This window comes from Coenobita brevimanus, chromosome 110 (genome assembly GCF_032717465.1).
Source record: "Coenobita brevimanus isolate Jiangsu-jjx chromosome 110, ASM3271746v2, whole genome shotgun sequence".
Classification (NCBI taxonomy): Eukaryota; Metazoa; Arthropoda; class Malacostraca; order Decapoda; family Coenobitidae; genus Coenobita; species Coenobita brevimanus.
In genome coordinates, this window is record NC_137063.1 from 25,582,137 (window position 1) to 25,605,268 (window position 23,132).

General features: G+C 43.7%; 1 protein-coding gene across 1 annotated transcript in view; it reads right to left on the minus strand.

Annotated features, from left to right (window-relative positions):
- Positions 1–498: 498 nt before the first annotated feature.
- Positions 499–23,132, minus strand: part of Pmi (Transmembrane protein Pmi) — a 171,493-nt gene continuing 148,859 nt past the window's right edge. The window contains exon 4 of the mRNA XM_080286177.1: positions 499–669. Coding sequence (XP_080142303.1) covers positions 499–669 — 171 coding nt within the window. The remainder of the gene's footprint in view (positions 670–23,132) is intronic.

Sequence of the window (23,132 nt, forward strand, 5' to 3'; positions counted from 1 at the left end):
AAATACTTTTGTCACTGTTTTTTGGAAGTATGGATGTCCCACTTCCAACTGGTATACTGTACATACTAGTCATTAATAATTTCATTACTGTGGATGCATATAGGAACTTCATTCATGAAAACTGCAGACGATTTTGTTCAGATGGGCAATTCTAGCAATGTGATTTACAGTTCCTTGACCAAGTTTTTGCTGCTGTGGACACACTGAAGTCTTTTATTCAAAGTTTCAGCAAACAATTTTGCTCTGTTGAAAGAAATCCTGGCAGTCAAAGGGCTGCATGACTGGAAAGTAAGCCCTGTTTAAGTCAATGCATATATGAATACCTTCCATTCACAATGGCTTGTTTAGTACAATGAATAAAATAACTCTAAAGTTGGTCTATATACAACTCTTGCATTCCTCTCCTTGCACACTATAATGAAACTAGTATGTACATCTCCTGCGGCATCTGGTTCAACTGAAACATAAATCTAGCCATAGGAATTCTGCCATAAAAACCTATTTATATACCTGATAGAGTCTCCACATACACAAGGCAAATGCAACTATGGAAACTGAGCTGTGAAGGATTTTTCGCTTGGAGTCATCTCTGCGTACCAGGACCACCGGGGAGGCAGACGAGAGGGAATGAAGGGGCAGGCGGGACAGCCGGCTTGAGTCGTACTCCACCTGTACAAAGGGTACACGTCAATTTAATGACCCTAAGTGAAAGCAGTAACAGTCAATCCCACTATACCTCCTTGCAGGAGGGCCTGAAGTTAGGTAACCATAGTCCAGTACAGTGTATGTAAAAGTACATGACTAAACTACTCCCTTTGGTGGCATCAGATAATTGAAAAATCTCCAGTCGTCCCTTACGGATTGAACCTGTGCAAGGCTGTCACTCTGCTTGGGTATTCTAAACACTAGACCATCAGGTATCATGAAACAAGTCAATCAATCAATCAATCAATCAAACATTTCCTGTGGGATCCCACAGGATGCACAGGGTCTCGATGAACTCTCTCCAACAATATTTGTCTCTTGCCATCTCCTTCAGGTCCTACCAACACTCTTTTCCTGCTTCTTTTCATTGTCCTCAACCAGGTTCCCCTTGGCCTACCTCTGCCACTTCTTCCTCTAGCAGTCCACTCTGGCACATCCTGTATTAAACTGCTTTCTTTTCTATGTATGTGCCCCAGCCATTTCCAGCAAGACAGTCTCACATATTCATCAACTGGTTCTACTCTTGTAATATCCCTTACTCTCTCATTTGTAATTCTGTCTTGCCACTTTACTCCAAGAATCCTTCTCAGTACTTTATTCTCAAATCCTTAATACTTTCTGATCTGTTGCAATTGTACTGTACCATGACTCATGCCCATAAATTAAAACTAGTCTAACCATGGACTTGTAAATTTTTACTTTAGTATGTACCGAAAGCATATTATTATTCCAGATTTCAACATTCCAACAGCTTGCCAAGCCTGTCTAATCCTCTCCTCAATTTCATTGTTTAATGATCCATTAGATGATACAATCATTCCCAGATATTTAAAATTTTCTACATTCTTCACCACATTATTCCCAATTACACAATCGATTTAGTTCTCTCCGTTCATATTAATAATTTCAGTCTTTCCACAATTTATTACCAATCCCACTTTTTCTCCTTCCTCCACCAGACAATCCCGCACCCTCTGCATCTCGTAAATACTTCTGCAAATCAGTACAATGTCATCAGCATAGTCCAAATCCATCAGTCTCTTATTTTCTTTCCAGTTAATTCCTGCATCTGTTCTCCATACAACCTTTCTCATAACATAATCCATAACCAAAAGAAACAGCAAAGGCAAAAGAACTCCTCCTTGAATCACTCCTGACCTAACTTCAAATGGATCACTCAAGGAACCACACACCATTACCTTACAAAAGGTACCTTCATGCACGCTTCTAAAAATATTTACAAACTTTTCTGGTATACCATAGAATCTCATAATTATCAACACAGCTCCATCTGAAACACTATCAAATGCCTTTTCAAAATCCACAGAACACATACTAAGTGGAATTTTCATCTCATTAGCTTGTTGCATTAGATGCCTTACAATAAAAATCTGATCATTACAACCTCGACCCTTTCTAAATCCCATTTGTTCTTCTCTTAAAATTTTATCAATTACTGGCTCTATTCTGTTCAGCAAGATTTTGGAAAAGACTTTTGCAACTACAGGTGTCAAAGTTATCCCCCTCCAATTTCCACACACACTTAAATCTCCCTTTTTTGGTATTTTTATAATCACTCCATTTTTCCACTCTTCTGGAATTCCACCATTATCCCAAGCCACATTAAAAAGTTTCAAAAGCGCATTCATCAACTCATCATTTTCCACCTTAAGCATTTCAGGAAATATTCCATCCTCTCCTGGGGCCTTAGAATTCTTTAATTCCTTTATAGATTTTGCTACCTCTTCCAAGGTTACATCCCATTTCTATCTGCAAACAAGTAGAGCAGATAAATTATGGAATTATACTAAGATTACAGTAACCTCAATCCAACCCAGTTCCCACATTTAATGTACAGTAATCCTTCATTTATCCGGACATAACAGAGACAAAGGCATATCCGGGTAGTGGTAACATCCGGATAATGAACACTATTCCCCTACCATACCCAGACCCTACCTATAACCATATCCAACCTATACCTAACCTATTTGTACAGTACCTATGCTTGATTTGGCAGTGTTTTCCAGTCATTCAGGCATATTTAGACATCAAAACACATATAGGAATATCCAAAGTAATGGTAAACACCAAGAAAACCATGCTGAAAAACCACTGATAAGCAACAAACACCCTACCTATACTCTACTGTATGTACTGTACCCTCCCTTTTTTAGACAGTGTTTTCAGGTCATTCTGCCATATTTTGATATGAAAACATACATAGGATTATCCAAAATAATTTTTAACACCAAGAAAACCATACAAAAAAAAATAAAAATAAAAATAAAAGGAAACCAAAAAAACATCCTATCTAATTACTACTCTATGTACAGTACCCCTCCTTATTTTGGCAAAGTTTTCCAGTCATTCTGCCATATTTTGACATCGAAACATACATAGGATTATCCAAAATAATTTTCAACACCAAGAAAACCATGCAAAAAAACAAAAAACAAAAAAAAACAAAAAAAAAAACAAAAAAAAAACACCCTACCTAAACACTACCGTACTGTACGTACAGTACCCCTCCTATTTCGGGCAGTTTTCAGGTCATTTGCCATATTGTGAAATCAAAACATGTATGGGAATAACCTAAATAAATATATTCACCAAGAAACTATGAAAGAAACCTACGTTACCTGCGAAAAACATTCGGTTGAGGTACTTACCACCCACAGCACTGCAGACAGGTTTCTTAACTCACACACCTCCAGTAGGTGTAGAGTTGTCCCATGTGGTCTACTGGCAAACATTTGCACCCAGCAAATGTCCCATAACTCCTCCTTCTCCTCGTGAACCTGCCGGAGCTGGGCAATGAGCAGTGATGTACAGTGCAGTGATGGTGGCCTACCCACCTCAGGAGATTCCGAAGACAGCTGCAAACTTACGTCCAATGGAGACTCACCAGCTGTCGACGTGCTAGGATGTGGGTCCGATGGTGAAGGTGGGAAACGAGGTGGTGGTGGCAGTGGTGAAAATGGGCTGGCACACGTGGGGGTCGCACGCTTGAAGAAGGAGTCGATCCTGGTCTGACGATAGGACCGACGATTCTGCCAGGGAATGACAGCGTCCTGCAGCTCCATCGCCAGGCAGAGTGGCAACAACTCCCGGTCATAGTGTGGATGCTCAGCATATCCAGCACCCCCTCCAGATAACCATGGAGGAAACTGAGATGAGGGATTGAAGGAGTTGCAGAGGGTTGCAAGTCAGGGTCCTCATCCTTGTCAGTCCTGTTGTCCTCTTCTGTGCCCACAGAGGCAGGAGTGGCGATCTCCTCATAAGACATGGTCTGATATCCAGGATCGCCGCTGTTGTCATCCAGCCAATCCTTCATGTCATCGACGTTCACCTGCTCTCCTGCTGTTCGAAGGCGTGTGTGGAAATCATCCGTGTCAAACCCCTCAAAGCTGAGCTTGACTTCGATTCCTTTCCGGAGATGAAACCAACCGCTTCAAGGGTTTTCATGGAGACTTCTTTCCATGCGTTCGCCCAGTTGAACACTGCAGACTTCAGGTCCTAACACCGAAGATTCTGCAAGGCCTGCTCCCCATGTGTGTCCTCAACCGCATCCTCGTCCTCCAGCACCACCATCACCTTGTTCAGGAACCTCTGGCAGTATGGTCTCCTTGCAACCATGATAACACCCTGGTCCATTGGTTGAGTCAGAGCACTTGCATTAGGAGGCAGACACATGCACCTAATCCGCCCATCATAAGCAACCAAATCCTTCACAGATGGACGTGCGGGGGCATTGTCCAGGAGCAGGAAAGCCTTCATCTGGTTGCGAGCGATTCTAAGGATTTCCATAAGATAACGGATAGCCTCCTTGACGAAATGTCTGTGGAACCAATGTCTAATGATCTTAGCTGTAAACCAAACTTTCACAGAATGGTATCACACAACAACCAGGCTATCCATCAACCCACAAAGACTACGTGGTTGTTTTCCACGCCCAACAACAACAGGTTTGAGGCAGTGCAATGGCACAGCACAAAACAGAGAACCATTGTTTGGACAACTTTCAAGCAGGCACAGTCTTCTCCCTTTCCTCAGCCAGAGTGTTAGTGGGCAAGGAGTGGTAGGACTGACCAGCTTCGTCAGCTTTATAGACTTGACCAAGGGCAAGGCCCTCGTCCTTGATCAGGTGCTGCATTTTCTGGCAAAAAGGGTCTACTTCCTCCGCTGCTGCATCCAAGGTCTTGCCATGTGCCTTACTGCCAGTAAGTCCATGGCGAAGCTTGAAGCAGAAGAGCCATCCCTCAAACGTCTTGAAGTCGTGCATGTTGTGCAGGCGTGCAAACTTCTCGGCAGCAGCCGTCACCACAGTCCCATGCACTAGCACACCGGCATCACGTTGCTGGAGAAACCACATCAATGCCGACCGTTCGATGATGGCGTGGCGGGCCTGGACCGTTACTTTCCTGTCACCCCTACAAGTGCTTTCGCAGAAGTCCTGTCCGTACTGCATAAGCCTGTCGCATGACTTCTTGATATCAAACAACGTTGAATGAACTAGATATTCACGAAGAATGAGTCCTGTGGTCCGGCCCAGGTCAACTTTGCCCAATATCTCATGTTTCTTCTCCAGAGTCAGAACCTTCCTCTTTTGCTTCTCAGGTGGTTGTGGAGCCATCACCACACAAACAAGAATACAGCACAGGAGAGCCAAAACCTGAAGAAGGTAGGAGACCATCACAAATGCAACTGCATTCACAGCCATCATTGCAAGCAATTCACTATGGCAAAACGAAGATGGGAACTAAGGTGTGGGCTTGTGTTGGCTGGCAAGCAGTACAGCGTTGCCATATCGCACCCAACACTTGTGTCCAAGCACAGAAGATGCAAAATGCGGCAAACTGACACCTGCATATAAGGTTCACGTCCGTCTGTCCAGCTAGGGTTAGCACGTGACGGCAACAGCAGATGACCAGTACATCACATCCTCAGGCAATGTATGACTAATGTGGCCTGCCAGGTGGCCATTTGGTACAGAAGCAGACAGGTGCACATGGTGGGGGGTTTCGCACTAATCCCGGAGGCTGGGGGACTCCCACCATTCGGTGTAGAGGCAGTCGGGCACTTTTACCGTACATTTACTCGTGCCTTGTGGTCCGTGTTACATGCATGGTGGGCACCGGTACCCCTCAGCCAGGAACAATGCGTGCCTCATCTTTTCAAAAATAACCATAGGATCTTCTCAAAAATATGCTCAATGTGTTTCCCAGGCAAAATTACGTATGTTGTCCTAACCTAACCTAACCAAACCAAACCTATCCCATTAGTGCTGCTTGGCTAAAATGGCTGACCGTGGTACTGAAACAAATACCCATACCAAATGGAAGTGTACTGTGCAGTACTGTACATACACACATAAAGTACTGTACATGCATCTGTAAAGAGATTACTGTACTGATGTTATAATCATATCGTGGGAAGGAATCTCTCTCTTTGTTCTTACCTAATTGTATCTTTACAGGAATGAGTCAAGCTCGTACTGTCCCGTGTCTTAAAACCTATTTATCGTACATATCCTTAAATTTGTGAATTGTTTTGGCACACACTATTTCATTCGGTAGTGCATTCCATTGATCAATTGCTCTGTTTGGGAAACTGAATTTCCTTACGTCTTTATCACCTCTCTTCTTATGCAGTTTTTTGCAGTGTCCTCTTGCTGATGCTTCTCCATATGTTAAGTAATCATTTATGTCTATTTTCTCCTTCCCTGATATGCACTTATATAGCATTATCATGTCACCTCTTATCCTTCGCTCCTGTAGTGTTGGTAGATTCAGTTTATTTAGTCTTTCTTCGTAGCTTAGGTCCCTTAAGCTTGGTATCCATCTTGTAGCGGCCCTTTGAACTTTTTCAATCTTGTCTATGTGCTTTTTGAGATGAGGACTCCAGATTACTGATGCATATTCCAGGGTTGGTCTAATGAATGATGTTATTATCCTTCTTAGCATGTCTTCATTTATTTATGTGAATGCTATTCTCATATTTGCAAGCAGTGTATACATGTTCCGTACCTTCTCGCTAATGTGGTCAGCTGGAGATAGTCTGTTATTGATATCACACCTAGGCCTTTGTCTCTTTCTGATGTGTATAGGGTTTTATTTCCTAACTTATAATCCCAATCAGGTCTTTTTCCACTTTTACCAAACTTGATTACATGACACTTGTCCACACTGAATTCCATTTACCATGTACTACTCCATTCATGAAGTTTATTTAATTCTTCTTGTAGCTCTTTACAGGAGTCTGTGTTAGTAATTCTCCTTTGTATTTTTGCATCATCTGCAAACATATTCAGATAGCTCTCATTTCCAGTGTTACTGTTTATATCATTTATATACACTAAAAACATGATTGGTGCCAGCACTGAACCCTGTGGTACTCCACTAGTCACTTCTTTCCATGATGAGTAGTTTCCTCTTAGTACTGTTCTCATTTCTCTTTTTATGAGAAAGTCTTGCATCCAACAAAACAGCTTGCCTCGAATTCCTCCTTCATGGTACAGTTTCCATAAAAGTCTTTGGTGTGGTACTGTGTCAAAAGCTTTCTTGAAATCTAAATAGATACTGTCCACCCATCCTTCCCTTTCCTGTACTGTGTTTGTTACTCTGTCATAGTAGCTCAACAGATTAGTAACACATGATTTTCCTTTTCTGAAACCAAACTGTCTTTCTGTTATCATACTGTGTTCTTCTAGATGATTTACCCAAGCTTTTCTTATAAGCTTTTCTAATACCTTGCTTACAACACTGGTCAGTGATACTGGTCGGTAGTTGAGTGTGTGTGTGTGTGTGTGTGTGTGTGTGTGTGTGTGTGTGTGTGTGTGTGTAATTCACCGGGTCGGTCAGGATCACTTGATGGTCGTGATGGTCAGCTTTTACCCTCCCGGAAGGGAGCTGAGAGCTCATATAGTCCGATCTAAGGGCAAGGCTGTGACCTTCACACACGCACACACCCGTCCCCTTGCTCAAGGGGGACAGTAACCACCCACTTCGTCAGTGAAACTTTTCGCAACCTGAGCGAGGCGCGAACTCCCGTCCACCAGTTGGCAAGCGGGAACGTTACCACTGCACCAGCGAGTGGTGTGTGTGTGTGTGTGTGTGTGTGTGTGTGTGTGTGTGTGTCTGCCCTGGTGGCCCCACGACATTCAATGTATAGTAGAGAGGCAGATGGCTGCTGTCACCGAACATGTACTCGTGGCTTGTGGTCTGTGTCCGATGGTGGTGGTGGTTGGGCAAGACTTAGCCCAGATGCCGCGTGACATTCGATGTTCGATAGAGGCAGAAGGCCGCTGTAACCGAACATGTACTTGTGGCTTGTGGTCTGTGTTACAATCTCACTGGCAATTGGAAAAGACTTAGCCCAGTGGCTGCGCGATACTGAACATTTGGTGGGGATGCGTACAGACGTTTTGACACCGCTTGCAGGTTACAGTTGTATTACTTGGGTGCTGGAGGCTCCTTGGGAGTGATTGGATGAGTGTGTGATTATGATCATTCAGTACAGGGGCGGAGAGACATTTTAGCTCCAGTTGTGTGTTATGGACTACTTCCCGCTCACAGCTTGAGCCCAGCGGCCACAACACCAAAAGTCTGGACATTTTGGCTGGCCGGCTGAAGTTCTCGGGCACTTTCATGTCTGGATAATAGCAAGTAAATTCGGATAATGGTTTAATAGAGCCAAGGTCCAGCGTCCAGATAATGAACACGTCCGGATACTGAGCGTCCGGATAATTGAGGAACTACTGTACAAGGAAAACCTAGTATATGGCTCTCTGAACTTCCTGAAGATATGATATACAAATGAGTATTATCACATTGGTGGGGTAATATTTGCAACTTGATTTTTTTTTCGGCCATGTGGAGAGGATGGAGGGTGAAAGACTGACGAGGAGAGTATGTGAGTGAGGTGGAGGGGGGGAGAGGAAGGCGAGTCAAGGATGAGATGGAGGGATGGAATGGAGAGGTATATGAGAGAGTGGGGTGTGAGTTGGAAGCAGGTGGCAGTGAAATGGCGGGGGACAGGGCAACGTGGAGGCGATTTGTTTGTGGCCCCCTTGTAAGGGATTAAGACATCTTTCAATAGATAGATAGATTTTTTTTTAATTCTGCAAAAACAAAGGAATATTTTCCAAATGCTTTTTCCTAACTTCAAGACTGTTCCTTATGATGAAAAGCTTAGTTTGAGGCCAATTTTGAGTTCATTATGTTGTGGACTGTTGACTGATGAGAAGAAATATGAGACACATCCAAAGATTGAAAATCATACTTGGAAATAAGTTAGTGTGGCATCCAAACTGCCAACATAGATCAAACCTGTATTCCTCCTGCATACTATGGGTTCTATATGGGACCTTTTGTCCATAAAAAGCTAGCTGATACCTGTTAATATACTGTACAGACTTAATAGCCTTGTTCCAAGGTGGGGTAATATTGGTGTACCTGATGGGGTAATAATGGCATCAGTTTAAACACTGGGTTTCTGCCAGTGGGAGCTGAATTAAGAGCTCAAGGGTGAGTATTACTAATTGGTAAACATGATTACTTATGGAGAAGACAGACAGTGACACTTAACCCCTTCGCCTGCAATGACACGCTTGTCATCATTTGGGAGTGTCTGAGACTATACGTGAAGACGCATTTGTCGTCCTAAAAGCACAAAAACTTACATCAAGGAAAAGTTTTTGGCCGATCGGCATACTTTTTGGGCGCGTCATAGTTCCCGCACGTCTTGTCAAAAGTAATGACTTGGCAACCTTGGGGCCCGAGATGTGTGGCAGCCTGGCCAGGTTGATTAGTTCTGCATCAGCCGTCGAGGGAGAAGGTAGCGCATGGCTGGGCATTTAAATCTTATTCTGTTTACCCCATCCCGGGATGCGCATCATATTCCACTATACCAATAGTGTTTGTGTTTACTTTTTGGGCACTATTGTGATTAGATTTGGTGCTTGCAATAAGGAATTGGGTTTTTGTGAATCATTTGTGGCCGTTATTCTGCCGCTGGCCCAACGAAGACTGTGGTAAGCCCACCCTGTTTATCAGCGGTTCCCAACAACTACACTCCCTCTACCCTGCACCCAGTGTGAGTATTCAGCCATTGAATAATGGTGACAGTGAATCAGGTGAATATAGTGTGCAACAGCCAGTGAGGAAGGATATGGTGAAATGTTTAGCTGAGGGAGGCAGGAAACCGCCTGACGACACGGCGTTGTCTTGAAGGGAATATTTGCCAAGGTGTTGATGAATTCCTTGTTTTATGCTGATATATGGTGGATAGTGTTATTGTGCAACAGATAGGAGTATAGTGCAGCGAGTGTACGTGATGAAATATTGGCTAGGGCAGGAGTCACGTACGCCTTACAGCCACGGCATACCGTTGTCAGGAGGGGATAAAATACAGGAGGTTTATAGGGATATCTGATTTTATCATATTGTTATATTTATTCCGTATGCTTTCCGTGTGAAATAAAGCATGAGTGTTATTGATATGTTTATCGTATGCTTGTGTGGATGAACGTGAACACTGCACCACGTACTCGTCGGAAAATATCGTCTGCGATACCTTAGGTATCACAGATGTGACATACAGAGCATGATCAGGTACTGTTGTGGTAAAATATCATGTATGTCTCATAAAATGATGGCTTTGATTATGTGAATTGTGAAATAAAATCGTAAACACTGCAGCGTCTTCTGGTAAAGGAAACATCATATGCTACACCTTAGTGGACAGGTAAGGGCCACATACTTGTGCTTGTTGAGGTGTAATATACTGTTTATCTCATATATTGATAGATTTGCTTATGTTTTATGTGAAAAGACGGTGAAAAGGTGAGCCATGTGCTTGTAAGGAAGCGTGTGTGTTGTACACCTGAGCTAGCACAAAGGTAGCGAAATGCAATGCGAGGTTTGGAACGTGCATTTACAAATACTGTATATGTTTTTTTTTTTTTTTCTTGGTGAAATCTACTGTGTTTCCCATGTACTGATACATTTGGCTATGTTTTATGTGTAAAGACAGTGAAAGACTGACCTACTGCAGCATGTTCTCGTAAAGGAAACACCATCTGCTACACCTTAGTGCACAGGTAACGGCCTACAAAACACTTCCATTTACATGTTACTGGTGAAATGTACTGTGTATCTCATAAAAATGATACAGTAGATTTGGTTATGTGTAATGTCCAAAGAAAATGAATGTGGTAACCACGTGCTATTGACTCCTACCTGTGTGCTAAGTCAGGAGTAGGAGACGATGTTTTCCAGGACATACACGTATATCATGAACCCATGCGTTGTGCCAGTGTTAAGCCAAGTTCTTGGCTGGCTGTGAATAACATATCTTGACTCCTTTATTTCAGTTCACACTCCTACCACAGCACTGGACTGCCACAGGGCCAATCCCTCAGACAGCAATTTATTCTCGAGTTGGCTTGCAACGACAGCAGTCTTGCAGAAATGAGACGCGGGTTGGCACCACACAAGTGGAATCAGATCCTCGAGGAGGTAGAGTTGGAGAGCGACCGTTCTGGGGTGTAGGAGGTTGAGCTGATGCCATCCAGTCAGCAAGTGAAACTGCCCCACCACCTTCCTCTGAGGGAGACCACACCACCATCATCGGCCGGCTTCACTGGACAACCCTCCCCACCTCTACGACCTGCCGGTCCCACCGCTCTCTTCGTCGGCTCCCAATCTCCAAGCCCCTCTGCCCCCCTTGGCAAGCCAGTGTCACCAGAAGCCGGGACATCGTTCGTTGTGATGGCCCCTCCAACCGCTTCTGCCGTGCAGGATGCTACGGTGACATCCTTGCCGGCGAGGCCGAGGAGACTGGTGTCCCCAGAGCCCTCTGTCTCATCCTCATCCTCGTCCGAAGCGTCCCCTCCTAGATGAGGGCGTCGTGGTCTGCTGCCTGGACACGGGGGACGTCCAAGGGGTCAAAAGGCAGGCCGAAGGGTGTCAACTGGCTGATCGGCTGCCACCGTCACTGAAGAGGATCCTGGGTGGAGCAGTGGCCCGTTTACTGGCTCCCCGGGGATAAAGGTGGATATTCCAATGGCTCCCCTGCAATTTTTCCAGCTCTTCTTCAAGCGGGAGTTGTTGTCATACCTCACCGTGGAGACCAACCGGTAGGCCACATTCCTGGGGACTTAGCTGGATGCCTGGTTCTCCTGCAATGAAGAGGAGATGGCCAAGTTCCCAGGGCTATACCTTTTCATGGAGGTCGTGCACATGCCGACCATCAGGCACTACTGGAGGAGCTCCGAGCTGCACGACTACCCTAGGGTCCAGCGGGCGATGAGTAGAAGGCGCTTCACCGCCATCCTGAAGCACTTCCACTCCTTCAACACACTCACCATTCCCCGGGACAACCAAGGTAGGCTCATCCGCATTCGTACGGTCATGGAGTACCTCCCTCAGTGGTTCCAGTCAGCGTACCTACCCGAGGAGCAGCTCAGCCTGGATGAGGGCTCTCTGGGGTGGAAGGGCAGGCTGTCCTTGCACATCTACAACCCCCAGAAGCCTAACAAGTATGCCATCAAGATGCACATGCTGGCTGAGACGTCCTCGGGCTACATCTGGAACCTGGAGGTCTACCAGGGGGGGCAATGTACCCTCCAGAACACCGTGCTGGGCCTCGTGGAACCGTTGAAGGACCAGGGCTATAAGTTGTTCATGGACAACTATTACAATTCTGTAGCCCTGTGCGAATGCCTCTTCACTGCAGGATTTCACGTGTGTGGGACCCTACGGCTGCCTAGAGGAGCGCCACACCAGCTGCAGGCAATCGTCAAGGCTAAGAGCCTGCCCGAGGGGGGCCATGGCATACAGGAACCAGGATAATGTGTTAGTCCTACTGTGGAGGGACAAGCGCATTGTGAACATGGTGTCCACCTTCCACGCTGCGGACACCATTCCGAAGAGGGTTTGAGGAAAGATGCAGGGTAATGACAGGTGGACAACCTATGTTGAGAAGGTCGTTCACAAGCCTGTCGTTGTGGAGGAGTACAATAGGTATATGGGTGGGGTGGATCATTTCAATCAGATGGTCCAGTACTACCCCATCCAACGCCGAACTGTCAAGTGGACGAAGAAGATCACCTTCTATTTCATCCAAATGGCACTGTTCAATGAGTTTGCCTCGTATAAGAAGTACAGATGCGCGCAAGTAACTCTCCTGGAATCTGTGGAGCAGATCATCTACGATCTTCTGCATTTCTGCATCTGGACACACACTCCACCACGCCCCAGACCTACCTACTCGGCAGCCAGCACCAGCATCAACTGGGACCCAGCAGGCACAACCACCAGTGCCAGGATTGGCCCAGCCACCACCAGCACCAGCACAGCCTGCAGGAGACCCCACACCAGCACCACCAGAAGCAGGGCCATCATAGGTGCCACTATCACCACCAGCACCACCTGCAGGAGGCCCATCAGGGGTGCCAGAACCACCACCACCTCCAGTTGCTGGTCTGTCGGGAGAATCCGTGTCAGGGCCTGCAGCTCCCGCACGACAGGACCACAGAGCACGAGGGTATCCAAGCAAGTGACGCCGGGTCATCGACGACGACGTGAGGTTGGATCACACTCTGGGCCACCACCGGGCGAGGATCCCTGACAAGAAAAGGCTCAGGTGTGCCTTGTGCTTCATGTTGGGGAGGAGGAAACACACAAGGAACATGTGTCCTGTATGTGACGTGCCACTTTGCATGGGTGATTGTTTCAACTGGTACCATACCGAGCGATACCTTCACTAGTGGAGCACACACACATACAGACACACACACACACACACACACACACACACACACACACACACACACACACACATACACAAACACACACATACATACACACACACACACACACACACACACACACACACACACACATATAAACAGTCAAATGAGGATAGTAATAAAGGATAGGATGTCTGGATGGAGGGAAGTAACAAGTGGAGTCCCACAGGGCTCGGCGTTGGTGCCAGTAATGTTCCTGATTTATGTAAATGATAAGGTAGAGAGATTGAACAGTTAAGCAAATCTGTTTGCTGATGATCCAAAGATCTTGAGGAAGGTAGAGGTTGAGGAGGATTGTAAAATGAAGCAGGAGGATCTGGATAGGATACACGATTGGAGCTGGATGTGGGAAATGAAATTTAATGCAAAGAAATGTAAAATATTGGAAAAGGGTAAAGGTACCAAGAGGCCATCACTGAATTGTTTGATGGGTAATGAACCAATCACAAAAGCGAGAGAAGAGAAAGATTTGGGAGTGCTGGTCCAGGACAGTTTGTCACCTGAAAAACACATTAACAAGACAGTTAGAGAGACATATACTGTAAACTCCTGACTAATATAAGAGCAGCTTTTCATTATATGGATGAGGAGATGATGAAATAACTGATAGTGGCCATGATTCACCCCAGGTTAGAATATGCAGCAGTAGTGTGGTGCCCACACAAAAAGAAAGATAAAAACAAGATTGAGAGAATACAAAGAACAGCAACCAAAATGGTCCCCAGTCTGGCAGATCTGTCATACAGAGAGAGGCTGGAAAAGCTGGATTTGCCTTCCTTAGAAGAAAGAAGAAAGAGAGGCGACATGATTGCAATGTTCAGGACCATGGTGGGAGTAGATAAAATTGACAAAGAAGATCTGTTTGTATGGGATAAGAGAGTAACAAGAGGACAGGGAATGAAACTGAAAAAACCAAGCTGCTTGAAGGATATCAAGAAATATAGTTTTCCTTATAGATGTATAGACCTGTGGAATAGCCTGGCCATAGAGATCGTCCAGTCTAAAAATTTTATGAGTTTAAAGCTAAATTTGAATTATTGAGAAACAGAGACGGGACCCCATAAGCATAGCTCATTTCCAGTATATCACAATTAAGTAAATATACACACACACACACACACACACACACACACCGCTCGCTGGTGCAGTGGTAACGTTCTCGCTTGCCATCTGGTAGACGGGAGTTCGCGCCTCGCTCAGGTTGCGAAAAGTTTCACTGACGAAGTGGGTGGTTACTGTCCCCCTTGAGCAAGGGGATGGGTGTGTGGGTGTGTGAAGGTCACAGCCTTGCCCTTAGATCGGACTATATGAGCTCTCAGCTCCCTTCCGGGAGGGTAAAAGCTGACCATCACGACCATCAAGTGATCCTGACCGACCCGGTGAATTACACACACACACACAGTACAAAACTCCTCAACCCCCAACCGGTGTGGTCCTGCAGGAAGATAATCGCCATTGTAGAAGTACGTGGCATTCTTTTTTTATTTATCTATTTACCTTTATTTATGTCAGTATATTTCTATCTATCTATCTACCTATAGCCCGACGCCCTAATCCCGCAAAGGGTGGCCGCAGACAAAACGCCTCCAAGTCACTCTGTCACCCACCATTTGACTACCCTCCCCCCAACTCACCCCCCCCTCCCTCATATACCTCTCAACTCCATCCCTCCACCTCATCCTCGGTCTACCCCTCCCTCTTCCTCCCTCCACCTCACCTACATACACCCTCTTAGTCAGTCTTTCATTCTCCATTCTCTCCACATGTCCAAACCACCTCAGTGTATTTCTCCTAATCTTTTCAACCACATCCACATCTACCCCACAATGTTCCTTCACTTCTTCATTCGTCAACCTGTCCCTCCACGTCACTCCACATGCTCCTCTCAAGTAACTCTCATTTCCACTGCTCTCACTCTTGACTTGTTCCCCTCTAGCAAGGTCCACGCCTCGCTTCCATATGTCAGGGTAGGGATCACAATACCATCATGCAGTGACTTCTTAACTTCCATACTCACCTCCCTATTTCTCATCACTGCTTTCAGTGTACCAACAACCTTTCTTCCCTGCTTATATACTGGTTTTTAGCTCAACACAAATGACAGGGAAATAAGTACAGCTTGCAGTTTCAGTTGGTAGCAACAGGTTTAGTGTTCATGTGTGGTTCCTGAGAGGATTAAAAACAAAACAGAAGTAATTATATGAAACAGTTGTTGGTATAAACCCAAAGAAAGCGAAGCTAGCAAGCATAAAAGTGTTAGCACGCTACGGGAAACTAGCGTGTGAGCGTGACTGATGGCAGGTCAGCGCGCAGCAAAATACACTGTAGTTTTTGCATTTTTCTCAAAAACATTGAGGCCTAGGATCACCATTCTTTACTGAGCAGAGGATGAAATTGTGCATAGGATGATGAAATAAAAACATAAGGGTGCCGCTGAAAGTTCTTCGCAAACCCTCCCCGAATAACAAAGTTGTTTTCTGTCAAAAATGGGTTTTACTTTCTTGCTTATTACACGAAGACCATACATCGTATCAAACTGGGATCTGAACTATTCGAAAGCTAATAAAATTCTCTTTCGATTGATGGTATAACATGTAGAGATTAATTAGTAAACATTCGACTTGTGATGCTGGGGGGTGAAATCTATGATTCCGAATGTTTATTCCGAGTGCTCTATCATACGTATACTGTTTTTTTTTGGTGTGTGTGTTTTTTTTTTTTTTTGCTTATCATGTAGAACAAACATCGGCGAATAGGAATATATGGATTTTGCGGCAAAATAAATATGTTTGGGTGGTAAAAATAAGCCGAGAATACACATTTTTGGAGCACGTGGCGGCCGGGGAGGAGGGGAGAATAGCCTGCGTGTCAGAGCCGGGAAAACTTAAAAACTTATCCACGAGCGAAAGGGTTAAGATGATCTAGTAACTGTTTAATAACAGAAGAGACAAATGAAGTATCACTTGTATGTATAGCAATCCTAGGTCTAAAGCTGAGACGACAGAGATGAAGCCTGTAATGTATCATCAAATCATTCATAAAGGTTCCAACATGCTTCCACACATCAGCCTTGGTCACCTAATGGAAGTTTTCCACTTTTATCAATCTCTGGCAGTCTCTCCATTCAGTCCCTTATCTCTGAGGTCACACTCTATGACCTCATTCCAGGTCTTTCTCAGTCTGCCTCTCGCAAACCTAACCCCTACGTTCACACTTTTCACTTTCTGCACCCAACTGTTATAACCCTTACTCTTCACAAGCCCAAACCATCTCAATCTATCCCTCCTCATCACAACACCAATACATACTCCTTCCTCTCAACTCCTCAATGGTAAAGCTAGCTCCCCTAGGCCTTCCATTCAAGGATGAACTACACATTCACCACCTAATCATTGTCAATTCTATATCTGGGCCTATGAATATCCTTTACTGCCCAGGTCTCACTACCATATGGCATTACACTCCTAACACATGCTGCATACAAAGATCCTGAGCACAAAGGATGAGCCCTGTCAATATCAGGAGAGGGTACAGATCCTTGAACTTCACACAGAGGATAAAACATGGACAACACAGGGTGAAGACTATGGTGACCAAAGGTTTGGAGTTAAAGGAAGGGAACTAGGACTATGTGCTGACAGCACTAAACTACAGCATGTGCAAGAGGCATACGCACTACAGATAGATTCTGAAGAAGAAGGATGAGGAAGATGACAAATACATGGTGAAAAATAATAAAATTAAGAGACAAACAGCAAAGAGGAAGGTCTGCTGGCATTTAAAGAGCCAGAGTCAGAAAACCATTACCCCATTAGCAAAAGCTGTACTGTGAGAAAACTGAGGGTGTACTCTTTTGTTATGAGTGGAAGAGTGTTATCTCAATGATTTTGGGTCATTGATAATTTGAAGAAAAAAGAAAATGCTAAGTGATTAATGTCACCTGCATGTGCTGATAATGGTTAGGAAAAGTGTTTAATTTTAAAGGAAATAGATGATTTAAAATAGTGCAGCTGTGAAGCTTCTGATCATTGTATTTCTCACTGTATTTACAAATATGACAATATATAACACTACTCAATAAGAATGTAAAGACAAAAATGAGTATCCCAAGGAAATAACATGACGCTGATTTCAAATGTGGTGTTCAACATGCTCTGGCACATAAAGTTTTTCTGAACTCACTACCCTCAGAAGCATCTCTACAGTACAGTGGCCTTCTTTTCACCGCTTTATTTGTGCTCTTCATTCGTCTCTATACATATGCAGTGTATGATATCCAACATATACACAGCCAGTTGACTACATCCATTATCTAAAGTATGTCTATGTAAATTCAATATGCTTAATATAACTTACAGTAAAACCTCACTATATTGGACTCATTGGGGCCCAAGCCAGTACGAAAAATGCGAAAGTCCGATAAAAGCAACATCTGGACTCCCCCCTAGACTTCCTTCTCCTCTTGTTATGCACAGAGGCTCGCTTGTATGCGTTTATTCTCTCTCTCTCTCTCTCTCTCTCTCTCTCCACACTGGGCACTTCCATTTTACCTAACACATCTTTGTCTTTGTTGTCACCTTCATCTTCACCTTCCTATTAATTTTTACCTTCACTTTCAGTTCACTCTGATATTCACATTCACTTTCATATTCACTTCCATGCTCACTTTCACATTCACCTTCCCCTTCACACTCACTTTCATTCATTTTGAATTTCCATTTCACCGTCACTTGCAACCTTACTTTCTCACTTTCACATTTACCTTTACAATTACTTTCACTCACCTTCACTTTTGCCCTCCCTACTTTTACTTACATTTATCTTTACAATTACTTTCACTCACCTTCACTTTTGCCATCCCTACTTTTACTATCACAATCACCTCCACCTTCACCTTCACTTTCACATTCACATTCTCTTTCACCTTCATCTTCACTTTCAACTTTTCTTTCACCTTCATCTTCACTTTTACATTAATTTTCACCTTCACACTCACCTTCATTTTCCTTGTCCTTTACTTTCCCCTTCATCCTCACTTTTACATTCATTTTCACCTTCACTTTCACTTTTGACCACTTTTACCTTCACCTTCACTTTCACCTTCCATCTTCACCTTCACTTTCACATTCACTTTTACTTTCACCTTCACTTTTACCCTCATTCACCTTCACTTTCACCTTCCATCTTCACCTTCATTTTCACCTTAACTTTTACTTTCACCACCTTCATTTTTATTTTTGACTTCACTTTCACCTTCACTTTCATCTTCACAATGCCTTCACTAACCATCACCTTTACATTCACTTTCACTTCTCCCGCAGAGAGGGAGCGGATAGAAGGAGAGCGAGAGAGAGGAGGGACCAAGGTTATGCCTATCTCCCTCATTTGTTTATGCCACGGGGACGCCACTTGTCATTCCCGTATTTATTCTCTCTCTCTCTCTCTCTCTCTGTTGACTTTGACATTCCATTTTCACTTCTGTGCTCTCTTTCACCTTCGCTTTTACAATCATTTTCACAATTACTTTAATTTTCATTTTCAATTTCACCTTCACTCTCTCTCTCTCAACGGAAAGAGACGGAGAGGAAGGGAAGGGAAGGAATGGAGGAGGAGGAAGAGGAGGAGGAGGAGGAGGGAGAGAAGGAGGGGGAGAGAGAGAGAAAGAGAGAGAGAGAGAGAGAGAGAGAGAAAGAGAGAGAGAGAGAAAGAGAGAGAGAGAGAGAGAGAGAGAGAGAGAGAGAGAGAGAGAGAGAGAGAGAGAGGAGGAACCAATGTTATGGTATCTCCACCGTTTGTTTGTTTATTCGTTTATTCCAAGGGACAGACTGCTTCTGGCTTTATTGGACTTTTCCTGATGCATAAGAATTTAGTCCACTTAGCTCCTCGAGTCCGATAAAAGCAAATTCCGCTATACTGAAGTCCATTATATCGAGGTTTCACTTTTCAGATTTGTGGACTGATAATCCCTTGTGGGTGTCTGATTGATCCTAATGCATTCTGTTGTATATGTGGAAGTTTCACTCAAAAGAAGCAGAAATGGAAGATAATGTCTCTTGTAAAGACAGCTTATCTACATTACTTGGACATTAAGACTGGCAACCAAGACAAACGATGGGCACCCCACATTTGCTGCATGACTTGTTCCAACTCTCTTTCGAAATGGCTGGCAGGAAGGAAAACAGGGATGCCTTTTGCAGTTCCCATGGTGTAGAAAGAACCTAGCGACCACACAACAGACTGCTACTTTTGCATGCCAAAAGCTGTGGGATTTTCTTTAAAAAAAAAAAAAAAAAAAAAAAAAAAAAAAAAATCTTTATCCAAATTTACCTTCGACAATAAGACTGGTTGATCACACTGAGGACCTTCCCATTCCAAGGCAACCAACAAATAAATCTGTATTCCAGACTTCAGATGAGGATGGAGAAGCATCTGGAGCAGCTGCCTGATTCTGACTCTGAATGCCAGCCATCTGCCAAAGTACCCCATCTAGTCACCCAAGGCAACCTTAACTATCTTTAATGTGACCTAAGTTTATCAAAATGATAGTCAGAACTACCTGCTTCGAGACTGCAAGAATGGAACTTGTTGCATCCAGACACAAAAGTGATGAGTTTCAAGAAGTGGCAATAAAATTTGGAATGTTTTTTCAAGTCAGATGGAGGAGTATGCTACTGTAGCAATATTGCGGGTCTGTTTGAAACCTTGGGATGGATTCATGATCCTGATGAATGGCAACTTTTTACTGACTCCGGCAAATCAGGTCTGATGTCTGTTCCCTTCCACAATGGGAACGTGTTACCCAGTATACCACTTGTTTTAGCTCATGAAATGAGGAAACATATGAATTGACGCAAAAACTCCTTGTTTTGACTGAGTACGATGAATTCTGATGGAAAATCTGCGGCAATTTGAAAGTGTACCTCTTCACATCAAATTAGGTTTCATGAAAAACTTTGTCAAAGCCTTGGATGAGACAGATGCAGGCTTTGCACACCTGAAGAAAGTCTGCCCTCAGGTTGGCGATGCCAAATTGAAGGAAGGCATTTTTTGTTGGTTCACAAATTCATAGCCTAACAAAAGACAACTCTCAAGACAGACAAACTTAGGGCTTGGAGGTCTCTTTAGAAAATTTGTGCTGGTTTTCTTGGCAGCCATTGCAGTGAAGATAACATGGAAACTGTTGAAGAGCTTCTGGTTGCGTACCATGAACTTGGATGCTGCATGTCCCTTAAAATCCAATTTCTTCATTCACATCTCATTTTTTTCCCAACAAACTTGGGTGATATCAGTAATGAACAGGGTGAACATTTTCACCAGGATATTGCAGTAATGGAACAAAGATACCAAAGCAGAACTGGCAACTGGTATGATGGTGGACTATTGTTGGACGTTGACATGGGAAATCGATGTACAGAACAAAAAGAAATAATCAAAACTGTACTATGAGTACCTGTATTCACAGCGAAATTTACATACAGCAGTGGAATAACAGACATTTTTGTGTCTGCATGTTACGTTTACATCTCTATTTAAAAAATATTTCCAGCATAACCTGGTGACAGGAGTACAGTAATACCCCGATATATGATACCCTAGATGCGATACCCCGGCTTGGCGATGGGGGTGCAAATACAGTACACCCTCATTATCGATGGGGGTTAGGTACCTAAGATACCCATCGATGCCTAAAACCGTCGATACCGATTTTCGTCTGGTCAGGTACCCTCTTGTTTATATATTTTGGTATCCCTTCAATCACTCGTAAGTAATATGCAATTTAGTTTTAGTGTTTCTTAGATATAAATTAGTTAGGCAACTGAAAAACTGAATACCATAATAAAGCTACTTATATTAAGTAAATAATTATGGAAAAAAAATAGCATAATCTCTGATGTTGATGAGTAGTGGTGGTACACTGGACCTAAACTTGTAATGGCTGCTGTATCGTCACTTCTCTCTCCACCTGCATCTCACACCATCTAAAAATAAAAGGCGAAACCAGCAGTTGTAGCCATCCATACGTTTACATAACCGAGTGTAAAAAAAAAAAAAAAAAAAAATACCGAAAGCAGCGGTGGTGGTCATTCATACGTTTTAATAACTGAGAGTGTAAGGCCAGTGTTATGTCAGATCAGCTGTTCGCACCGATCTTCACAACACACGTGTGGTGCTGCTACCTCATACCAGAGAGACAACGCTCTCCCCTTTACTTTCATTCTCAAGAGCTTCCTTTCATTCTTGTATTCCATTTCTCCCAGACCTAAATTTTCACAACTGTACAGTAGTTTATGCTATCAAAGATGAATCTAAGCCTAGCTTTCACTAGGATCTTCTTTTAGGAAAATTCAACTCTCCTTATGCTCGTATATTTCATATTTAATCTCAGCTTAACTTTTGCAAGAAATATCCTTTATTGACAAAAAATCCAACTCATCTTTAACATTATAACAAATTCTATATCTTAAACAGTAAACCATACAGAAATGTAATTCTGCTCACCATTCAGTTTATTGTAGTGCTGTCAGTTTTTGGAGACTGGTCTGAAGAAGTGCTCAATTTTGGTCTGAGATATTTCCCTCCTCATAGATCGCTGAATCTCAATGTAGGGCATCATGGCACTTTCCAGCAACGTCTTCGTTTTAAGTGACCTCTCAAGCGATGGATCTATTCAAACAGACGATCAGTGAGGGCCCGTGTCATTCTTAACACTTTTTCTAGGTTTTCCAGAGTAAGTGTGGGGAGCTGTTCCTCTTCTAGTTCATCCTCAACCTGCTCTCGAACCTCGATGAGTTGTTCTAGTTCCTCATCTGTCAGGGCTTCACCAGCAAGTGAAGTGGTATACTGGGTAACACGTTCCCATTGTGGAAGGGAACAGACATCAGACCTGATTTGCCGGAGTCAGTAAAAAGTTGCCATTCATCAGGATCATGAATCCATCCCAAGGTTTCAAACAGACCCGCAATATTGCTACAGTAGCATACTCCTCCATCTGACTTGAAAAAACATTCCAAATTTTATTGCCACTTCTTCATCTTCTATCTCCTCAGGTCGTAAATTTGAAAAACCGTCACCACCAACTTCATGAGCCAGCTTCACGATGTTGTGTAACTCAGGAACAATAGAGGGGAATCCTTGGAAATCGTTTACAACGTCAGGCCATAATTTTCTCCAACACGAGTTCACACATTATGTTGTCAACTCGTCGTGACTTTCTTTAATGAAGGCTATGCACTGGGTGATATTATACTGCCTCCATATTTACCTGCTTGTGGCCTCACTTCTCATCAAGAGACTCCCTGATCATGGCAAATGTTTTCTCTGCATATTTTGCTTTGAAAACGGCGGTGACTCCCTGATCCATTGGTTGCAAAATTGAGGTTGTATTCTTGGGGAGGAAGACAACCTCAACGTTGGGGTGGGCAAATTTTAAACTTTCTGGATGCCCAGGGCAGTTGTCCAAAACAAGTAAAACTTTAAATTCCATTCCCAGGTTTGCCAGATATTTTTCCACCTCTTGGACAAAATGGTTGTGGAACCAATCAAGAAACAATTCAGCTGTTATCCATGCTTTCTTGTTTGATCGGTAAAACACATGCAGGAGGTTCATGCCTCT